General features: G+C 41.3%; 1 protein-coding gene across 5 annotated transcripts; it reads right to left on the bottom strand.

The window, feature by feature from the left end:
* Nucleotides 1–1,558: 1,558 nt before the first annotated feature.
* On the bottom strand, nt 1,559–21,253 carry PLEKHS1 (pleckstrin homology domain containing S1). Of its 5 annotated transcripts, none has more exons than XM_062001385.1 (15): nt 21,119–21,253; nt 18,703–18,838; nt 17,379–17,470; nt 17,169–17,275; nt 15,779–15,913; nt 14,348–14,423; nt 13,575–13,682; nt 12,796–12,891; nt 9,327–9,443; nt 7,982–8,097; nt 6,624–6,833; nt 6,273–6,374; nt 4,758–4,893; nt 4,121–4,210; nt 1,559–2,052 (listed from the first exon to the last, which is right to left on the bottom strand). In XM_062001385.1, the coding sequence occupies exons 2-14, from the start codon at nt 18,731–18,733 to the stop codon at nt 4,121–4,123; spliced, it is 1,416 nt and encodes a 471-aa protein (XP_061857369.1). In that variant the 5' UTR covers nt 18,734–18,838; nt 21,119–21,253; the 3' UTR covers nt 1,559–2,052. The 5 variants fall into 5 exon arrangements, with proteins under 5 accessions (XP_061857369.1, XP_061857370.1, XP_061857371.1 ...); XM_062001386.1 differs by having other exon boundaries at nt 6,624–6,830; XM_062001387.1 differs by having other exon boundaries at nt 17,379–17,440.
* Nucleotides 21,254–23,197: the final 1,944 nt, after the last annotated feature.

Here is a 23,197-nt window from a genome sequence, read left to right as displayed (position 1 = left end):
GTCATTTGTCAGTTAGTTCCTAGCAGAGACCTCTTCAGCAGCAGGATCCAGCTCACTCTTGGCTCCTGTTTTAGAGATTCTCTAAAAGATGGATTGGGGCAGCTATCCCAGCAGGGCTTCCTCAAGCAGGGAAAGAAAGACTTGGGTTTCAATTGTTATTAAAGCCGTGATATTTTGCTTGTCTCTCTGCCCTGCTCTTGGTGGCATCTATTGCCTGAAAAAGGGAGGTACAGCTGAAATTCAGTTCTTGGTGCTGCTCCCTAGCGACTGTCTGAGGAACTGGACTCTGCGGCACAGCAGCATCCTGTGGTCACGCACAGCACAGCTCATTCCTCCCAACTCTTCTGCAGGCAGAGTGGCAGCGAGGCCCAGAGCCAGGCTGGGGAGAGCAGTATCCCAGGGCATCGCTGGGGCACCTGGGGGGTGCAAAACGAGGCCCTGGGAGATATAGAATCACAGAATGGTGGGCGTTGGATGGGACCTCTAGAGCTCATCCAGTCCAACCCCTTGCTAACGCAGGTTCCCCTCAATCAGGTCACACAAGAACATCTCCAGTCGGGTTTGGGAACATCCAGAGCAGGAGCCTCCACACTCTCCCTGGGCAGCCTGTGCCAGGGCTCCCTCAGCTCAACAGAAAAGAAGCTTTTCCTTATGTTTAAATGGACATTTTTGTGTTCCAGCTTATGTCCATTACCCCTAAATTACACAGTGGAGAGGTTGGGCAGGGCTGTTACAATGGACTGTGGGTGTCCTCAGGGCCCTGACAAACATTTGTACCAGTGTGTCAGAGTTCCTGGTTTTATGTCACATAAAGCTAAAGTATTCTGGTTTTGACAAAGCAGAAGTGCCAAAAGGAGAGGGACAAGCGTGACAGTACAGGAATACGCTTAACAATGGCTCATTAGGTACTAACTACCACACTGTGCTGACAGATAAAGAGGCAGGGGGAGCAGGGATGGTAGCCCTTCTGCTCATTTGGAAAAGGATGACTCTCAAGGCTGGAAAAGGTCTCTGGAAAAGCCAGGCTGAGGATGGCAGGGTGGGAGGTGAGCAGGGCACAGCCCCAGGGAGCTGCAGTCAGGGGTAGCTGGGAGCTGCAGCCTCCCTGCAGCAGTGCCCACACCAGCACCACCTCCACACCACCCCCTACCAGTTAGGGTTACTCAGTGGATGTCTGTCCTGACTCTAAATAGCATTCTGTCCTACTGCTGCCAGATGCTACAGCACCAGAACTTGTCTCTGGCTCAGTTCAAATGGGACCCAGACAGCACAGATAATTCTCCAGGCTGGACTTGCTCTTCAGGTCTTCCCACCTAGGAGTGAGCACTGGGTAAAACCCTGTGTGTAGGCATTTTCCTTTACTGTATCCACAGAATACAATGTGTTGTGAAGTGTTAACAGATTCATTGATCATATGTGGGCAGGCAACTTCACACACCCTACCAGAGTTTACTGCACCAATGTCAATTCCATATTGTATCTGTCAGTGTTGTGAATCAGCCAATGTGTGACACTAATTATCTGCATCTATCACTGTGCAAACTGACAGAATGACCAATTATGGAGTAACACAGCAGTAACTGTTTACTGAAGCACAGAACTCATCCCACACTTTTCTGAAATATTCTGGAGTTAGCTTGTGCATGCTTTATATGCACAAATCCTGTTTATGTCCAAAGGTAACACTTCCCCACAGCTGAGAGGTGCAGCATGCACAACTCAACATCAGCTCCAGCAGCGATGCCGCGTGCAGGTTCCACACACGGCTCACAGATTCTTTGCCAGTTCACCTCTTCTTGCAAATGTTGCTCTCTGAAGTTCCCAGGAAATTGCTTCATGCCTGTCTCACTTCCTTTGTTCACCCATAACTGGAAACTTCAGGTATTTGTCTTGCAGTTCAGATGAGCACTTTCAGGAATGCGTGAAAATGAAGTGTTGAAGGAACGCAGGACGGCTGGTCTAAAAAAAAATGGTACATAGGCAGAAAAGCACCTTCCAGAATGAAAATGTCTCTGGAGACAGGGGAAATCAAGCCTTGGTTCCTCAAGCCCACTGAAAACAGGGAAAGAAAAAATATTCTAGGACAAATATTAGGAAAAAAACCCCCTAATTATACAAAGCAATGATTCTTGGAACAACACAAGAAGGTTTGGGCTTCACTAGCCAATCTGTGACTTTAGGATTCAGAGGACTGTCTTAGGAGAGAGTTACAGAGCTGGAAAAAGCCCTGTGGCCAGCCATCCCATCCCATCCCATCCAATCCCATCCCATCCCTCAGACACTCCTTAGGCAGAAACAGATTTGTTGTGCTCAAAAGGTATTGCAGGGCAAAGGAGTTCCACAGCAGCTTTGGAGAGTAACTCCCAAGGAATGTCTTTCATTGCATTTTCAGAACTGGGGTTTCCCTCTGTCCTTGTGCTGAATTCAGCACAAATAGGCCTTTGAACAGCACTAACACATCTCTAAAAGCCATTCATTTCCACGTAGAGGAATGAACATGTCCCAAGCACTCTTATCTGAAAAGCAAAAGAGACAGGCTGTGGAAGCATTTTGTCTGGAAATAAATCTTTTGAATAGGAGGCGAGTCTGGATGGATTGTATAAAGATTTGTGTTTGTTCATTTTGATGCTGTTTTCAACTTTGGCTAAATGACAGAACCATTTTTTTTAAAGTCCAGACTGGGTTTTAAAGGAAGTATACAAAGCACATTAATCAAATCTACCACTGCAGTAAGTGGCACCAAGGCTGATTTTACTGAGTGCAGTTTTTACTGTAGTAGCTGCCTTGGTCTAATGCAACTGGAAGCTGTAAAAATACTTCCCTTGGGCTAAATCCACCTCAATCAAAACCTGTATAAATCTCTTAATATGAAGAATCCTACAGCTGCAAAACCCAGTAAGTACTTTGGTTACATCAGGCAAGACAAAGTGATGGGTACTCAAACTCAGTGTTTTGGTTTGTTGCCACATCATTGTATATTAATACACAATGTGTATGTGTGTAAATACCAGAAACAGGTATATAGAAAGGTGCAAATGTCCATGCAGAGAACAGGCATGTGTCTGCCCATACACTGTATCACACCAGGTTTCTGTAAGCAACAGAGGCCGCTGTAGCACAGGACAAAGCTCCATTTTGGCATCCACTACAGTCATCCCCCAGGCAGTCCCACATCAAGCACCAGCACCTTTTGTTATGGCATTAGCTGAACATCAGTCATGTTTCTATGACAGTGATGGAACCAAGACATAGTCACAAATAGCTTTACAGGAAATGTCCTTGTTTGGGAAACAAGTGAGCACTTGCTCTGGAGATGCTGTGCTACCAGTGACATGCCCATGGTAGCACCTGGTAACATGAAAACTCTTTCTGTGAACCCAGTTTGCACTGGGCCTTTATACACATATCTCTCCGTGCTTTTCCCTGCTGTCTTTACCAGAAACACTTTCACAGAGCAGGCCAGCCCTCCTCTCTCCCAAATCCATTCATTCATTCATCACTTAGGGCTCATTTTGGCTACCAATGAACCCAAAGGTTCTGCAGATAGGTTCTTTTTCTCTAACCAGCTCTTTTTCCTGTCATTCCTTGAATGTATTTTCTGTGTCTGGAACATCAGAGGGGCATAACACAAAAGAAGGCCCCACTTACTTGCTACAGAAGACTTTATTTACTAGCCTTTCTTTCAACACTACAGCTCTCCATTTGCTTTTGCCTTTCTGTAGTTAAGGGGAAAAGATGGCCTTGTTCCAAATGTAGGTTGTTTCCACACCTCTAACTGATTAGGAGTTCAGTATGAGTGTAACCTGGTGTATAGTGCTGAGCAGAGGTGTTAACCAGTACTTTCTGCTGACTTACAAAGTACACACAGTGCAAAGCTTTCATACATGACTTGACCCTCAGTTTTTTTCATGTAACTAAAGTACATACCAACATGAGATTGAAGCCAAACACATGCCATTCATGTCAACAAAACAAGTTATTAGGACATAAAATGAAGATGAAATCCACATTTTCTGTGCTTTGTACTTTAGCAAAGAAAAGATGTCTGGCAGCTCTAGAGGACAAATAGTATATAGCACATTCTTCTCCCTGATCTCTTCCCTTAATCTTTGGCACTTACTTAATCATTTAGGTCTTTTTTTTCTGAACACAAGCAGCCTTTAACATGGAAGATATCTGAATGTGGAATCCTATGTACAGTAAGCTTCACCTTAAAAAAGGAAGAAAAGAGACACATTTTTGTAGCTTGTAATATCTGTTCAACATTTGTGCTACTGTCTGACTTGCATTTTTAGCTAGCTAATTAAAAATGCCCTTGAAATAAAAGTGCTCTTAAGAGAGGTTAGGTCCTAGGTCCTTTTCCTTGCCCAGACCGGGTTTGTTTTCTTTAGATTGCAACAGCATCTGATGACCTCAAGTTTCTTAGCAAAATTCAAACATGAATGTGTTCTGGTATGAGTCAGAGAACCTGGATATTGAAATATGAGGCCATCTGAGAGAAACATCAGTATCAATGTGTAGCAGAATCATAGAATCATTCTAGTTGGAAAAGACCTTTAAAAATCATGGAGTCCAACCATTAACCTCACATTGCCATCAGAATGATGCTGAGGAGCTATTTGGTGCTGAAATTACTCATGCCAAAATTAAAACAGAGTAAAGTGGTCTGAATGGAGCCACTTGAAATGCAAACAGCAACCTGCTTTCTTATTTGGCTTGATTCTTTTGACTGTCACCTTCAAGTCAGTCAAGCTTACCTCCTTTCTTGTGGACCTGCTGATGAAGAAGTAAGCCTCCTCCACATTCTGGGGCTGCAGATCATTCACAGCCACTAAGTGGTCTCCATGGTTAAACAAACATCCGAGTCGAGAAGGGCCAGTCCACTGGGAGACACTAGAGTGTTGGGGGGACAGACAACAAAGGAAACACACAGGATGCCCTGTTACTGCTCCTGGAATGGCTGAACGGGATTGCATTCATGGTACTGCCCTCTGGAAACAACACACAGGTTGAATGGCTTCACAATGTTTTGATCTGGTTCTAGCTGAAACCAAGCTGCTCCATCTTTCCCAACAGGTCCTTCTAACAGCGCGTGACGCTGACGTTGCAGCATGTTAACAAGTGAGGCTGGTGCTGGCAAGGTCCCCAGTGGCAGCTGGGGATTCCAATCCAAAAGCAGCAGGCCAGACTCTCAGTAGGTATTTTAGCTTGATGTTTGACTGACATGATTTCTGAGGTCATCCCAAAAGACTGAAGTTAGAACTTTTTATCATGTATTGTATCTATGACATAACTGCAAGGATCAGAGATCCACTGCTGCCCTGAAGGGACCCTTATGCAAAGTCCAGTATGTCTTTCCTGCTGGTCTCTGATAGACTCTCCTTGATGACACTCTAGGATTAGCTGTCCTGACAGTCAGACCTAGTGCTCTGTTCCCTTCCACAACAAGCCCCAAAGTCTTTAAATATGACTTTCCACTGAGAAGGATCTGTAAACTTAGATACAGATGCAATTGTTGAAGTGGGGTCCTATTTCCAGTCCTTTTTGCAATGATATTTTTTCTTCTTGTTGAAAGTGGAGGAAACAAAATGACAGTGTACACAGTGCACCTGATTGGTGTGAATACAAGCACAGCAGTAAAAAGCAGTCCCAGTGCTGCGTGGCAGTGGAAGATCAACAGGAAATACAGGAGAAAGCATTGAGCATTTTTTTCTGCTCCATCCTCTGTACCTTATTGATATTGAAGGTCTAGGGAGCACACTTATTTCTAATGGGACTACTAAGAGGACGTATGTGCTCTGGTCCATAACACCTACTTGGGGAAGTCTGTCTAGAACTCACTCCTAGCACTGAACCTCTGCTGGGATTAACTTAGAAATCATTTTCTGCTCACATCCAGCTCAAGGCAGCTCGAGGCCCTGTTTACCCTTTCACAAGGTATATCCCCTCACTGAATCTCAGACAGACCATCACTGTGGTTCACCAACCTAAAGGTAAAATTGATCAGCAGTAATTGGGTGACTTCACACCAGTATTAGAATAATAGCTCTTGGGGTGGGACTTCATTGCTAATTATTACACAGCATGCTGAGGGATCTCCATTCTATACAGCCCTTTTCAACAGCAGGTGATAATGAAACTCAACTTCATGAAGAGACAGAAAGAGCAGAAAGCAATCATTGCCCAAACTGAACACACGTGTGTGTAGTTGTACACTTGATTGTTACTCATTCATATCTGACAGGCACAAGCACAAGACATCCAGAACTTACCATATTTGTCCTGCTGCTTCAGTAAATTTTAGGTAACTGTGAATATCAGTCAGGGGGATGAAAATATCCAACTTCTGCAGCTGGGTCTCATCTGTAACTTGACTGTGAGAGAAAACATCGGAGACCATAGAATCTTAGCCATAGAATATCTCAAGTTGGAAAGGATCCATAAGGATCATCAAGTACAATTTCCTGCTCCTTGCAGGACTACCTAAAACTAAATTGTATGTCTAAGAGTGTCATCCAGACACTCCTTGGACTCTGACAGGCTTGGCTCACTCAACAAGTACCTCAACTGAAACCCGTGAACAAGCCTGTCTCCTCTGCAATGTAAATGGAGAAGATACCTACCTGAGCAGTACAGACAACTGAACAATGGAAAGTGGCAATGAATTTTGCCTTCTCTGGAGGGCTGGCTGCTGGCTGGTGCTGCTTTCTGGGAATTTTAAGTCTCTGTTTGCTTTCAAGTCTCTTGGACATGCCCCATTGTCCTGGCATTTGGGAGGAGATGGGAGCTCATCATGTCTGCATGTGAGCTGGCAGCTCTCATCCAGCACCCTACTGAAAAGGAACGGTGATAAAATATGAATTGGTTTGACCATTTCAGGCATTCTTGTTGTGTTTGAAGCTGGATCAAACAGCCATCAGCAAAGTAAAGAATAACAAGAATAACAGCAATATCCAGTGGACAAAATTACAGCTAAGTAAAATAAACAGTCCTCCTAAAAATGGATCATAAATCCTCAAATAAACCTTTTCAGCATTTAAAGACTATTTATTAAGACAGAAAACACAGATTGTTGGCCCTGTCTTCTGCAGGGCTTTAACGCTGTCCCCAGGGAGAGACAATAACTTCAACTCATTTTAGGTTTCTCTGATAAGCCTTTTAATGCCTGGAGCCAACACCTCTCCATGCCCCAAACAAGACTGCGGTTAGTGACAAAAGCTGCTCTGGTATACTTTAACTGAGATGGCATAGGCTTGTGAGGCTTTTATAGTCATTTCCTCCAGGGACTCCCAAAGACACAGACAAATTACTTGGAAGAAACTGCTTTGTGGGTCTGCATTTCCAATTGCCTGTCCTGTGGCTCAGGAGGTATGATTTTACCATGTAGGAACCCTTCTCTTCAGTATACTGTGTGATACTGTGGAGGTTGTAAAGTTTCCTTCTGATACTACAATTGTGACAGAGTTCAGGTCTATCTCTGTGACATGCCAAATGCTGCACCTTCAAACTATGAAGCATGAGACCTGTTCTTTGGATGGAAAGTGGAAGAAAGGAGATGGCCTACTCAGGATTATAGAACTTCTGACCAGTCTAACTTTATCTTTGAACCACTAGGTAATACTGCCTGCTTTGCAGAATACCTGTCTGAAAGGTTGTTAAAGCTTGGATGCAGTCTCTAAGTAAAGTGGTGGAAAACCTAGGAAAACCATGCAATGAAAACCTAGGAAAAATATGAGTCATCAAAAAGTGCTGCATCCTATAGCTACAGCCTGTCTGAATGCACAAGTTTGCAGTGTGAGTTTAAATTTCATGTTGATGAGTTGGAATTTCACATGGGTATTCCCCTGACTTCTCAACTTTCTGAACACCAAAGAAGGGCTCATTCAGACAAGATGCAGCCTCTAGATACTGTTCTGTAAATACCACAGATGCCAACACTGTCACTTTTAATATGTAAAACCTTAATGAAATTGTTACTTACAGTGATTTCATTGGCATATAAATATTCTCCTGTACTAGGCCCTTCTGCACTGGCTTCTCTTGCTCAGGGACATCAGACTCTGTTGTGATGTCAGGCTTTGACATGTCAGTAGCGAACTGTTGGAAACGTGACAACATAAGACATCAGCATCATTGCTCTGCCTATAGACAACACTTCTTCATTTCCTTATAGTGTTCAGTGCTGTTTGAACACATTGGCTAATATAACTTGGCTTTCCCCAAACAAGTCAAATCCCAGAAACTAGGTGCTAGAAAAGTGGTTCAAACCCACCAGTTAATGCTGCAGAAGCAGGGCCACCTAGATCAGATCGCACAGGAAAGTGTCCTGGCGGGTCCTGGAGAACTGAATACAGGACTCCAGATGAGGCCTCACCAGGACAGAGTAGAGAAGGAGCAGAACCTCCCTTGACCTGCTCACCACACTCTTCTTGATGCATCCCAGCATGCCATTGGCCTTCTTGGCCACGAGGGTACATTAGTTTATTATCAACCAGCACTCCCAGGTGTGTCTCTGCAGAGCTGCTCTCCAGCAGGTCAATCCCCAGCCTGTCCTGGTGCAGGGGGTTGTCCCAGTACTACCACAAAGGCTTTGTTACTTTTTAAATTTAAACAGGTTGAAAAAGAAAAAAAAGAGTCCTGTACTCTGTGTGTGCTTAACTTCAAGCACTTCAGATGATATGACAAAATCAGATTGCTAATGTCTTTCAGTCAGCTCTGCAGTCTTGGAAGACAGCTTGTGGCTTCTGCAGAAGACAGACCACTGAGCTTCTCATAAGCACGGACTACATGGAAAGCTTAAAGAAATTAGCCTCCTGAACTAGGCATCAAAATATGTTTGAGATTACTAGTAGGATTCCTCTTGCTCCCTTGTTTCACAGTGAAGGTTTCACTGCATTTTTAAAGTACTGCTTTGTTTTATGTAGCTTACTGATGCTTCAACAGAATTACATTTTAAAACATTTTTAAGTATTGTACTGCTACATTTTCTATATGAAGTTTTCACTTTCAAAAAAGCCCACAAACCCTTGACCACCTGTTATACAATAAACAAGAGTTCTTTACAACGAAACAGTCAATTTGGGGAATTTCAACAAAATCAGCAAGGTTTTTTTTCCAAAATGCCACTTTCTACCAGAAAGATCCTTTGAATGAGTGCAGTGTATCTTTTCTTGCACAAATGAAAGCTCCATTACCTATTACCTTATCTATGTATTTCTTTTGTAAGGTACTAGTGGTTCCTGATAATGAGCCTCTTGGCTCATTAAATGTCTCCTGTCTCCTTGAAGCTGTTAACAAACCAGCAGAACTTACAACAGACAAACTACCTTTGCCAAAATACTGCTGGGAGTTTGGTAATAATCTTCTTCTTCTTCTTCTTTTTTGATGTCTTCATCTGTATCTGACAACTGCAGATTTTCCTCACTCTTGCCCAGATTTTTATCCTGTTAACATAATGGGTTCATATTTAAGAGGTTCATTTATACATGTTTAACACGTATGGAGAAGGAATAAAAGCAGCAAATAACTACAGAAGAAATGGGAAGACATGTATCTTCTTGAAGTGATATATGCTCAGAGCCAGCCTGTTTTATTAACGAGGTTTCTGTATTTCTGCACCTCCTTGTGTTTTTGAGATCCACTGTGACAGACAAAACTCTCCATTGGTATTATCACTTCTTATGGATGGATTTGTGGTAACCAGGCAGTAGCAGATCATTGCATGTTCACAGCCTGTTATTTTGTTTAAAAACCAAGTGGGTTAAACACTTCATGTATCACTCTGCAAGCAGCAAGGTTCACCTGTGTGGAAAAGACTATTTTATTTGTGTTCAGTTCTAAAGTCCTTATATGAGGAAAAAAGTCTGTAGGAATTCTAGAAGTGGCTCGGGATATATTTTTCCTTTTTACAGTACCTTTTAATTGCTATCAAGTAAAGACTGAATTTGGGACTTGCCTAACTAATGAGAAGTTTATTATCTTATACTTCTCCACAAATTAGAACATACCCCAGAGGGATGGAGATCTGACATCAAATCCTTTGTGTCCTGAGTGATACTCTGCCTTCAAAAATACCCAAAACACTAAGCTTGTGGGAATTTGATAAGTCAAGGAGAAATTAATCCCTCCACCAAGTTTACCTTTCTAAGCCACAAAGGTAAATTATTTATTTGTATGCCTCCTTGTTGACTTCACTATAGAGCAGAGTATGGTAATTAATATTTAGCTGCCTCCCAATGCAATTCTCCATGCCATGTTTGTGACGTGACCATTTTTATCTTCTTACTCACATCCTTGGTTTCCATGGTGATCATTTTAATAATTGCTAAATATGCCACAGAACATATAACTGTTTTCAAGGTAAAAGAAATTAAACTAATTACTCTCTTTCATGTAAAGAGAAAAAAAAATGGAATTGAATAGAAATTAAAGATGATGAATAAATTTTTGATCCTTGTTGGTATAAATGACATAAAAAGCAATTGATGCAGCAGGAGTCAGAAGAAACCTGTGAATGGTCCTTCAGGGAATGCAGAACAAAACCACAACAGTAAGATTGGTTCTGTGGTCATGATCTAATATCATGAATGAGTTTCCTAGTGACTTAGAGATGCTTCGGATCAATCAAACAAGTAAACTCCTCGGGAGAAGGAGGAAGAGGAGGTGAATTTATGGTCCTCCAACCCATAGGGAAACAGAGTCAGAATAAAGACAGCACTCATCAGCTTTTCAAACTGGGCCTTCAATCACTGACAGTGGCTACCTTTTGCCAAATGTGTAGTGTTTCTTTTTGGCACCATTGCAGTTTATAGAGACAAAGAGAAGGAAAAGGTTAAGCTGCAGCAGCACTGAGTTTCCCCAAAGCAGTTTGACAGCTTCTCTGTTCCTCCAGGTGCTCACAAGCAGAGAAGTGCAGTTAACCTCAGTGTACAGTTATTCTCCATGATGTGGATTTACACTAAAAAAGTAGAAGAAATTAAGAAAGTGGAGCATGGAGAAAATTGGCTGCAGCACAGGATGAAAATGGTACCTGGAGAATAACTGAGTAATCATTGGTTATAGGCTCCTTGTGGAAAGTTCTTTGCTGTCATTGGACAGAAGAACTGCTTTCAAAAAAATCAGGTGTGTCTAACAAATCCCAACAAGGATGCCTAGGAGCCTGCAAAACAGAAATGTGCAGTAAAGAGTAATGCAAGTCAGAGATCCCTATTTAGATGTATTTCAGCTATTGAAAATTGTGTACCAAAATAGCTGATATGGAATTGCTGAGTCAAATGTTTGGTAGCTCCAAAATGTGGGTTGAAAGGAAGCTAGGTCTCCAGGTCCCTCCAGGGCTTCTGCCTTCGTGACTAGGCTTGGCTAGCGCTGTGAGGCCTGTTTGTGTTTCAAGGGCCTGGATGAGGAAGCCACTGACAAAAACCAAATGAATCAGATACTAGAAATGTGGAGTCATACTTCTAAAAGGAAGCAAACACAAAGGATCAATCTGTAAGTCAGCTGTCTAGACATCACTGAGCAGAGAATAGATGCAGAGATGTTAACAGATGCTCAACTTCTGAGGCAAGTGAAATATTTTTATTGAATGACCAAACATTTTTGTTTCTTGTTAGCTCTATGGCAAGGTCATTTATTTTTCACACATGCCAAAACAGAAACATGAGCTTCCTGCTATTCCCTCTGCTTCAGGCTAGAAAGGTAAAATCCAGATTCCGTATCTTTTAACCCTCATAGTCAGCCTGTCCCAGTCCAAACAGCTGCATATCATAGTTGCTCTTTGAGGCATTGAAAGTATGAGAAGAATGAATGAATAAATACAACAAAAAAGGCATGCACAAGAAAGAGAGCCTTGGTATGCACTCAAAGCAGCACTAGTTAAAAATGAAACAAAGGGTTAACTCAATGCATTTCAGACCTCAGACTCACAACTGAAATTTTAGAGCTTCATAAAATATAGTGCCCATGGCATTGCAACGTGATTTCAACCACTTTCATTTCTTTCCACTAAATTCAGCTGTATTATCTCACACTTGCTGCCAGCCTATATAAATAGATGGTGCCTGCAGCAGGTGATTTGCCACCCTGTTAGCTTTTCCCTGTATCTCAGACACTTGAGATCCAATGCATAAACTGCCAATAAAGATGGCTTAAACTCAGCTGCCAAGCTGCATACTGGTGTGACCTTGGTTGTAGCTTCTGTTGACTCTGCTATAAGCCAGGGCAGAGGACAGGTGAAAACCACCCAAAACTGCTGCAGATACTTGTTTAGAGAACACATTTTCATATCATTTAGCCAATACTAAATGATAACATTCACCATTGTATTTTTTAAACTATTCCTAACAGATAGAGAAGCTAAATTACTTGAAGTCATATTTATGTTAACAGAAGGTCAGTCCTGAAGTGTGCCTCAATTTAACAAGCCCTTATTCTGTAGTTTGGTTACATTGATTCAATTGCTGTTGGCAGAGGCTGCAGAAAGAAACAATTTAGGAAGAATGTGATGGTCCTCAAGCAATACAACTTCAGGGTTTTCTTGATAGTTTCTGAGAGCTGCCACAAGTTGCAATTGCTGCACAGAAACTGAGGATCTGCCTCCAAAACCCAAAGTAAACAAACAGTAATATTTCAGGCAAGTTCTAAGAAGGTTATTTTTAATGCTAAACAAGACAACAGAGTAAATATTTAGGAAACTTTCACAGTGAAAACCAACTCAGTGTGCTGGGAAAGTGGGTGGATAATCTATAGTAACAGGTACTCAGATGAGACAAGAGTCAATAGTCAATTTATTCTGCTCACCAGGCTTGGAAAATCTCCTTTTGGTGGGTCACAGGGAGATTGATGAGGGCCAGGGTCTGAACTAGGTCTGCTCTTGTCTTCTGCATAACCATTCTCCTGCATGCAAAAGAAAAAAGTTGACTCCTCCTAAAGATACTCTGGAGGTGCTTCACCTGCATTCAGCTTCCTCTAGGTTGGGCTTTTGCACACAGCTTTGTCACTAGAGAAAATCAACAATTACTTGGCTGCTAGTCAGCCTGTCACCAGAGGACAAGGATTTCAATTGCTTTGGGACAGCAGCAATGCTTTCCTTATTTAAATACTGAGGGGGAAGATGTGAAAGGAACAGAGGAACCAGATCTGAACTCCCCTCTAAGCTTTACAGCCTGAAGAGAGAGACAAAGAAAAGCACAATCACAAAACAGGAGGAATGCAGCTAGGAGCTGTCAAAATAATAATCACATGGCTTTGCAAAGGCATGTCCAAGCAAATCTTTGAGGGCTTACTTCATGCCCACTAATCTTTGCCAGTCGATTGAGACAGCCAATGAATATTCTTTATCAGTGCCATCAACACTTGCTTTTATTTTACATACAGACTCAAAAGTCTTCCCTTTGTGGGGACTCTGATGTTATCATCCAGGTCCTACTCAGGAACCCACCAGAGAGCAGAATAGACCATGTAAGCACTCATTGCACAAGCTCTGAAGAATTTTTGATGGAAAAAAGCAACTACAGAAATCAAATTTCACACTCATCCTTAGGAGCAATCTCATTATTAAGGATGGCTAATTCACCTACCTTCTGGTAGCTTTGCCTTTCCAGGAAGCTGGTCCTATCTATAGAATTTGGGAATAGTGGCAAAGAGGAGGGACGGCTTTTGACTGCTGGATTTGGAAGATCTTGGTTCTAGAAATTAGGGAACAGCTGTGTAAGAAAACAGGCACCTGATGGGCATGGGCTGCAACCTACCAAAATATCCCACCAGTCCCAAATGTTTAATGGCTCAGAGAGGTTATCTACATGGCATTTTTCAGGCAGACAAACATTTGCCCTGCTTGCACTTTGAGCCGACTAGAAGCTGCAGAGATGTAAGCAGCTTAGTTCTGAGTCTATCAGTGGGCCTGGCTGGCTGATAATGTGCAGAAACTTGGGCCCAAGCTTGAAATAATGGGGCTGCCAGATGATTCATAAAACTGAAAGATCAGATGAGGACTGGGTAGTAAAACAGCATGTAAATATGACCAAAAAGTACACAGCAAGATTAACACACAAGTTTTCATCCTGACACATCAAAGGTCCAATTCATTGCAGCATAATGTCAATCATCTCCTAATTTCCATGAGGCTTGCTCTTCAAAGAGATTCCTTCAATGTAAAAATCAATCCCAGCACAGACAGACTGTGCAATGTCTGCTTAATGCATAAAGCCAGAGTTTATATGGGAAATGAATTTATGATTAACCAAGGCAAGAGCCAACGTGCAAGGCAAAAATCAGGAAAATTATATTGCACAGGTTTCTAATGAAATTGCCAACTTCTTTCTTTCTAAAATTAAGTGCAGTAATGTGTCACCTGAGGGCAGCATCCATCTCTTTTGGCTTCCCTGCAGACTGAAGATATAACAGCAACCCAGTCCTCTGTTTCCTGCCTGTAAGTTGAAACAGAAGAAATAAGCACCTACTCACAAGTAAAACACTGAAAGCCCATCTGTCTAGCTCATTCTTCCTATGGAGCCCAAAGTAACACTTCCTGAAATCAATGGGGGAAAACGTGCACCTTCATTTTAAGAGAGTGCTTGGGTGGCCATAGCCAGATGGCAAAGTTTGACCTCAGAGAATTGCAGCCCAGGTTTGGGAGACAAAAGGTGTGCAGGGGGCTGTGTGTGTGCATGTGCAAGAGACACAGAGAGGAAGAGAGACAGAGAGGTGGGACAGTGCTTTCAGCTTCATTTTCTCTGTGTAATGTTGCTCTGCCTAGTAATGCCATAAAGACAACTAACAAGGCTTGGGAATGTGTTTGAGAGAGCAGGATAAGAAATATGTCATGAAAGGACCCCTGAAGCCCCATTTCATGTTTGTGGTGGATTTAGTTGGATTAATTCTAGAAGCCTTCCCATTGAGCATGGGCTGTGAGAGCAGTGCCCTAGGGAAAGCATGGGGTATGCTCAAGTAACACACAGGTACGTGTTTTTCTTCTGTGCTTACTTATCAGTATTTCACACATCAGCTGCTCTTCTGCATGAAAGCAGAAAACCCCTGACATGCTTGTGGCTGGGAAACTGAAGGGGAGAAGCTGGGAAGCAGTAGCAGAGGAGCACTATGTCAAATGTCCTCTCTCACCTAACAAAGCTCTGTCTGATCACCCTGACAGCAGCAGTTTCTGCCCTTGCCAATGATTGCAGCCTGGGAAAGCAGGGAGTACACCACCCTGCTGCAGTAAAGGCCTCAGTCATTCCTTTTGGGATCTGTTTTCCCTCGGGGGAATTCCCCCCTTCAATCTGCTTCCCTTGATGAACAACCTACTTTGAAGAGCAGGACTATTTCCTGTGATTTATCCATAAGGAGCAGAAGCTTTCCTAAATCACAGGAGCTGCTGGGTGAGAAAAGAAAGTTCTTTGCTCTTCCTTGACCCTTAACCAGTACAGTGTAACATGGCACCACCACATAGATGTACTGCTGCTGCCATTACCACTGTCAGCCTCATGCTCCCACTACTTTCACACATTAGATGCTGTAACAATGTGGCTGTAGGGAAGGTTAGCTCACCTGCCTGAACCAGCAAAAATTAACTCAGCCACAGGGAAAAACCCTGACATAAAAAAAGAGCAGTTTTTCATTGGATCAATCAGCTAAATCATTTCATCCCAGACCTGTGCCACTGGTTGCTGAGGCAGAGGAAGGGATGGAAGAGGCTGTGAAGGAACAGGATCTTGGGGCAGCAGCTTAGCATTACATGAGCTTAACTGTACTGTCACACTGCATTTTCACAGCTTTCCATGCCTACCTGCTGGTCCCAATGAGATAGTAACACCTGTTTCCAGTTCTGATGGACATCACCTGTTCAGGAAGGCATTTAAACATCTTCCTCACTGCCTCCATGACTTCAGAATTGCTTATGCCAACTTCAATATTGATGATGCTGTTAACATAACCACATAAAACATCCTATATAGCTATACAGACATACAACCACACACACATGTGTGCATTTTACTCTAAACATATCAGAACATGATGAGGTCTGCAATAGAAAAGGTTCACATTTTCACCATGGGAAAAAAAATCTCAAGAAAACAAATGTAAGCATTCAAGCTAGATGGTCTTTCAATGAAGAAAACTTCCAAGCAAAAAACCCCCTCATCAGCTTTTGCAAAGACTCATGTTAATTTTGCATTATTGTTCTGGAAAAATAATAGGGGCTGTTGATCTAACACAGAATCTTGGAAAGAAATGACCCTAAAAAAAATTCCTGGCAGGTATTTTTGAAGCATTACAGAACAATATATTTGATTTGAAACTTATTGTATGTTAACAGTATTTTAATGGAGTAGAAGAGGAATAGACAAGAAGCACTCTTAATTGATATTTCAATGGAAGTGTTACTTCCATTATCTTCTAAGAAGTTAAATTAGTAAAAACAATAGCAACCATAATGATGGTGATAATGTAACTACACAGCATTGAGCAAGATGGATTTTTTTCAAAAGCTTCACAACATAAATCCTTTTAATGAAAGAAGCACAACAGCAATGTGAGCCTAGTGACCTCCATGCCTAGCAATTCCAAGAGCCTGGAGTATTAATTTGATATAGTCATGACACCCAGCCTTGCTGCACTGGGCATTCTGGTGAGAGAAAAAAACAACAAACCAACCCAAACAGAACAATTTCTTGTCAGAGTAAGAGGCAGTGGGGGAAGCCAGCATCAGCCCAAAGGGCTACATGAAAGCCAGGAGACCTCAGTACAACTTGCAAAGCACTTTGTGAAGCTGTAAGATGTGAAAGGTTGTGTACCTCAGCTAAGAGTGGCATAGGCCATTCTTACATATGAGAGAATGCATAGCACTCTCCTCACAGGAGATAAAATCTCTTCTCCTACAGCAATACAGGCTTTGGGATCACGGTGCCAAGATGTCTGCTTTGCAGATACCACATCACCACAATCCCTCACATGACTGTATCAAGTTTCAGCAAGGCAATTTAGGATTTTTATTTTGACATATATGCTCTAGCACATACTGTAAATTGCACCCAAAGCCTCCAAAAACCCAAGGGAATCTTTTCTGGACTTGAGCTGGATTTGGATTGAGAACCTCAATCAGGAACAAGTGTCTGTACAACCAGAACGTTGATACGTGACTTAAAGTAAAAAGGTGATGCATTTGCACTACATACCGATCAACAGCTATGGAGCCTTTTATGTTCTGGCCTTTCAGATACTTCAGGATATAATTACCCTTGCTGGATTTGGACAGGATGAAAAAACGCCTTTTCCAGGAATTCTGCCCAAGAGAAAGCAATTTGTCTCTCATTAAAAGTCAAGATAGCAGAAATAACAGATGCTTGTTGAGATTGCTGAGATATGACTCATCTGTGCTAGCATACCTGTGAGCTGAAAAGCTGAAGTGGTGGTGATTTGATGAGGAAGCCATGCTTGCAGACTCCACCTTCAGGGCAAAACACATTTTGAGTTCTCTCTAATCAAAGAGAAATGAACGGCACCCGTTACTTAATTTGTTGCCAATTAATCTCTAACGGGATCTGCCTGAACTTGAAATTCCTGCTGAGCATTGAGTTTCTGTGCTTAAATGGCTATATAACACATTACAGCTAGAAAAGACAAATGCAAATCAAGGCTATAATACATTGAGTCAGGCCATACTTCCTTGATGTCAATGTTTCTGCTGACAACTGGCCCAAAGTGTAAATAAATAATAGTGACAATGTAGAGGGCTTGAAAGGTATCATGAGACTCTGTCTTATTTAACAATTCTTATTTGACTTCTGAAGTCTAGCCTGATTTAACTTCAAAAGTAGTGATCTGAAAGACAGCAAACAGCCACCTAATGAAATCTGTAGGTGGCATTCCATTTGGGTAGCTTTGCAATCACAGCTAAGGACAGATCATCTTTTACTGTGAATCACGAGGTGACAACAGGAAGAAGTCTTGTAAGAAAACATGACCTAAAGCTCTGGGGGGAAAAAAATACCTCAGTGTATTTGTTCAGGACCGTGCATAATCTGTGGTCAACTGTAGTTTATGATTCACATTTTCTAATCATTGGTGGATTTCTGACAAAAATCTGAGTTTTATTAATGCCCTTTAACACCCAATGAAAGGACTGGCAATCTCATTCTGTTTTTTAAGCTATAATCCATGCAAAAAAAGCCAAGATCTTTTAAAAATCCAGTGACTGAAAGGAGCACAGTCAACCTCATTTTGGATCTTCCAGTAAGGGATAGTAGAGAATATACGGATGTGCTGGGAAGTACCACGTGGCCAAACTTCGTGGTGATGCAAAAACTGCTTGGTTCTGAAATCCTATTTACTGCTGACTTCAGTGCAGGTAAGGTTTCATCATCAGTGCCTTGGAGATACTGGTTCCAGGTAATTTTTAAGGATTTTAACTTTTTTTTTACAAATGCCAGTTCAACATCAGTGTCAGGGGCAAGAATAAAAATCTGCTACAAAGGGAAATGTTGCATTTAGGAAAGATTCTTTAAGGAAGGAAGCAGGGGAGTCAAATTAAGACACAGGGAAATCACCAAATGTTTCAGTATGTTGTTTTCCCTCATTTTTCATCCATTGTTTACCATAAAATCCTTCGCAGCTGGAGGGCAAAGAGAAGGGTAGTGTATAGTGATAAGAACAGATTGAAATCTGATTCAACTTTACTACTGATACATCTTAGTAAATTAAGTTTTGTACCTGCAGAATTTCTTTGACTTGTAGAAGCCATCCCAATTGTTTCTTCCAGCCAGATAGTAAAGAGAGAAAAAACCTTGAAGCTAATTCCTTCTGCTTTGCTTGCTGCTGAGCAGCATTTCAATGGATACACAGTTGCCTGAGAAAATAACAAACATCTTATGAGTGTTTATTGTCATATTGATGATTAAACTATCTAAAATAAACAGAAAAACCTATAATAATCTACATAAATAATGATAATCTTCTGTATTATAAATTACACATTATAAGGTAGGTCATAACATATTTATTCTAATGTAATCCTAAAGTTATAATTGATAATAAATTATGTAGGCCAAAGAGATAATTTTCCTGGTGAAGTGGTGAGACCTGCCGACAGAACTTCATTTTGCCCCTTCCTTTGGACTACACACAAGATCTGTAACCTAGGAATATTGCATCTCATATATGTTTCTGACACAGCCTTAGTAGTGTCATCAGGATAAAATATGCATAACTTGGCCTAAAGAGTTTAAAATCTATTTAGAAAATCTTCATTATAATGCTGTGGTAATTATTATAATTTGCAAATGAGTAGTATTTATACAATGCCCTCTGAGCTATTTATGAGCAGTGATGAATTAAATTCCACAGCTAAGAGGTAGATTAGTATTGTTGTTCAGAGGGATAAACAGTGAGCATCTGGTTTTATTTAAATCAACTCATTTTTGCAATGTCTTCTCCAATATTACTGGGGAAATGAGAATTTCATTGTAAACCTGAGAAGAAATTAAATAACCTGCTCATTAGCATAGGCAAGCTGTGGTAGAGATGGGAACAGAGCCTGGCAGGGAGGCAGAATGCACCCTGGACTTCTCCTAAGTTTTGTTAAATAACCCTTTAACAAGGTGTGTAGACAGCAGTCTGCAGGATTTTATAAGGGCAAGGACACAGTAATAGAGCATTTAGAAGGTAAAAGTGGGTTTGTTAATGGATTTTCATTGCAGTTTTTTTTAAGGTAATTTCCCCTTCAGTGGTTTCCTTTGAGAACAGCATTTAGGTGTCAGGAAAACAGAGCCACATCTCCAAAGCATTGCTATTACTTTGCAGTTCCTATGTGAGCTCTGCACCCCTCCCAATCCATTGCATGCACAGTACTTATATTTGGCATGCTAGATAATTCTTTTATTATCTCTCGTGTGCTTATTTATAGCCAGATCCAGCTTCTCTCATATAGTTACATTTCCAATTTGTAATACCATATCTGTCTGCAGCATCATTTAGGAAACTTTTCAACATGTCCCTTTGTCTTACCCCACAGCTTTCATTCCTTGCAAGATCAAATCTTGTCCTTTTAGTAACTTTGCTTGAAGTTTTCTGTTAGTTACAGTGAAGTTACACAGTCTCCAGTGTGTGTCACTTGAAGCTCATAGACTCCTCTGAGAAAATCTGGACTGCAATTGCTGTTCTCTAGTTTTTTGCTGAGCTCCCTGGCTGGACTGAGAGATTTAAGGAGTTTGCTTTGTTTCTATTTCTTCAGTGATTCACTCCATGGTGCCAGAAGTAAACATCATAGAGTCAGGAGGGGTGGTCAGCAATAGATGGTTATTTTCTGGCCCCACTCACCTGACATGGAGTGGGTTTACACACAAAATTTTACCTCTGACACAAAACTAATTGTAGAGTTTCACACCTCTTGTTCCAGGCAATACCATGCTGTAAATCAGAATGACCCACTGCAAAGTTAGGCCCACCAGAGATCTCTGCAGAGCATTTCTGCCTGCATTTTGGATGGGTTTCTTTAGGAGGAGAAACCTTTGTGACTTTTGCCTTTTTGGGAGAAAGAGATTTGTTGTATAAATGCTGCGATAAAACTGTTATAAAAATTACTTCTAGGGTTTTCATCTATTGCCTACCAAAGAAATGGACAAAAAAGCAATTTCCAAAACTAAAGATCAGTGCAAACAAAGTCAAATTGTTAGTGTTGATAGTAGGGACACACACCTGGGCTTGCAATGAAAGGCAGTTTTTTATTCTTTTCAGTGTGACTGTCAGTCACCATGATAAAAACACGATGCAATCCTCCTAAAGCAAGAGCCTATGACAGGATAAGAGTCTCTTCTAAGTCTTGGTAAAAGTCAAGATTTCCAAGTTGGAAGGCAAAAAGCTGTGAGATTACAGTTGTGTTATCTCACTCTGCATTTTGGGGAAAGGTTTTTATTCATGGTGTTTAATTGTCTTTTAATGGAAAGCAACATTTTAAACAGGTTATGTCTAATTCAGAACAGACAATGCCAATTCCATGATTATACCTTCTCAGATTTTTGTATGCCTGGCATTAAGAGATCTGATGCTTCGAATTATTAAGATGTAAGATATTATAAAACTTCAAAAATATAATAAGAAGATAAGGAAAACAAACTGTGTTAATACTTACAGGCAAAATGTCTTTCTGGTGTAGCAGGTTTTAGAGAAGCACACCTTTCAATATATCCAGATTCCCTGCATTGCCTCCTGCAGCAAAACACAATGTGTCCTTGCCCTGCTTTGTAACTGCCTTCTTATAGTCTGTGTAAAAACACAAACACCCTGAAACATGACCCACAAGGAAATTCTTGCTTCTGCCACGTGAAGCAAATGAAAAACTATTCTGAAAGGGGAAATCCAGAAGATTAATATTAACATTGAAGTGATGAAAAACAATGCCCATTTGAGGCAGCCATAAACATCTCCCATGCACAAAAAGGTCTGGAGGCAGCTTGTTTTTGTTGGCTCAGCTTTCTAAACAGTCCCTTCTTTTCCCCCCGAGCTGTGTCCAAAATGTATTATCCACCCATGACTGGACAAAAAAGCAACGTTAAGAACCCTAAAAGATCAGAAAATACCATAAAATGTAACCAAGTTTGGATCTGAAGAGCAGCATTTACCAACATATCCAAGGGTGAAATGGCATCTTATGCCTCCTATGTAATCACAATGGACTTTCATTTTAGGGTCAGTCTCTGTCTTGGTTATAGGTGACATTTTTGAGTTCTCTCCAGAAACATCCAGTGTATCGTTAATGATCATGAGTTTACACACTAAGCCAATATAATCTTACAGATGGCAAATGATTTGCATTTAGACAGAAAACAGTTATAAACTTGATCAGGAAAGAAGCTAAAACGCCCTATAGCTACCTGGCCTTGCTTAAGTGAAAGGGTCAGGCTTCCTTTTTGACTGTGTTGCTTCAGGCTCTGGAGCTGGTGCAGCCGTCAGCATGTAAACATCACTGGTCAGATGGGATGTCTGTCAGTGGGAAATTTTCTTCTTAAATAATATTAATGTTTTTTGGACATGCTCCACTTAGCAGAGACACTGCTCCCCACATAAAGGAATGGCTGTTCTTCCTTCTTTCACTGCAACTCTGTCTTTCCAAGTTGCTTTCCTCTCTGGTATTGTCTTCAGGTATTTTATGCTGATCTTTGTATATGTCATAAACTACAACTAGGCCTAAGGTTGTTTAAGATTCAGCCACAACTTCTTCCTTTCAGTGCAAGTCAGCAGCAGTGCTCCTTTGTGCCATATTACCACCTTTTTCCAGGAAACCTTTGGTCCACCAAGAGACCTCTTAGAAACATTGAGTGCACTTTGTTGGCTTGCCACTTCAGAACACTGAAGAGCTTCAAATAACACTACCACTTTGCCTTTTTTCTCAGACAGGCAGCTCCCATTTCACCTATTAGTTGGAAATTCCCAAGCTGTCCTTATTTAGTGTTTGTCATGGTAAATGTACAACAAAATCTGATAAAGACCCTCTCTGTCCATGTTTGGGTTTACTTTCCCCTTAGTCATTATGTCCAATAGGGCAAGAGCTTTTCCTAATCACAGAGGAAACTCACTAATATTATCTCATCTGATTCTTTCCCAGCAGTTCCCTGTAGACTGAACCAGGCATTATTTCTAGGGTGTTTTTTTGGTCTGTTTTCCCAAGGCTTCTAAACTTTAATAAATTTGCTATAGCTTTTAATAAATACCATTCTCAAAAAACCTTTAAGAGCACTACACAAGACGAAATGTGCTCCTTACCTGTTAGACTATTAGCATTCTTTGGCATTATTTTAAAAACTGAAATGACCTGTTTCAGAACCCTTACTCGCTTCTCTACTGTTCCCAAGGCTCTCTGGCTTCAGAGCTACAATGTATCTGAGTAAAAGCAGAGTTTTGGAGACAGGGGAATGTCAGAAATTTAACAGAAATTTAAAGACAGGCTAAACCTTAAGCAAATAAACAGTAATGGACTACAAAGACATGAAAGAGCTTCTAGTGGAGTAAAGAACACGGAAATGTTGACTAGACACATATCTCATGGTAAAACAGAAATATCTCCAATGCCAGAAAATAGATGAAGATGGAGCGATTTGCCAGAAGTAATAGGAGCACCATTTGCATATGAACTGCTAGACCACTGTGCAGTTTGCTGAAAAAAAGGACATTTTATACAGAGGGCAAGATTGAACACTGGCAGAGCAGGATA

Source organism: Colius striatus, chromosome 8, assembly GCF_028858725.1.
Source record: "Colius striatus isolate bColStr4 chromosome 8, bColStr4.1.hap1, whole genome shotgun sequence".
NCBI lineage: Eukaryota > Metazoa > Chordata > Aves > Coliiformes > Coliidae > Colius > Colius striatus.
This window is presented reverse-complemented; position numbering and strand designations above follow the sequence as displayed.

Coding starts and splice junctions, on each gene's coding strand:
- PLEKHS1 (XM_062001385.1), bottom strand. CDS start 18,733: ATGGCTTCTACAAGTCAAAGAAATTCTGCAG. Junction 6,834..7,981: donor TATATGCCAATGAAATCACT/GTAAGTAACAAT, acceptor GTTCCTTTTCAG/TAGGGTGCTGGATGAGAGCT. Junction 4,211..4,757: donor GCAGGTCCACAAGAAAGGAG/GTAAGCTTGACT, acceptor TCCTTTTTTAAG/GTGAAGCTTACTGTACATAG.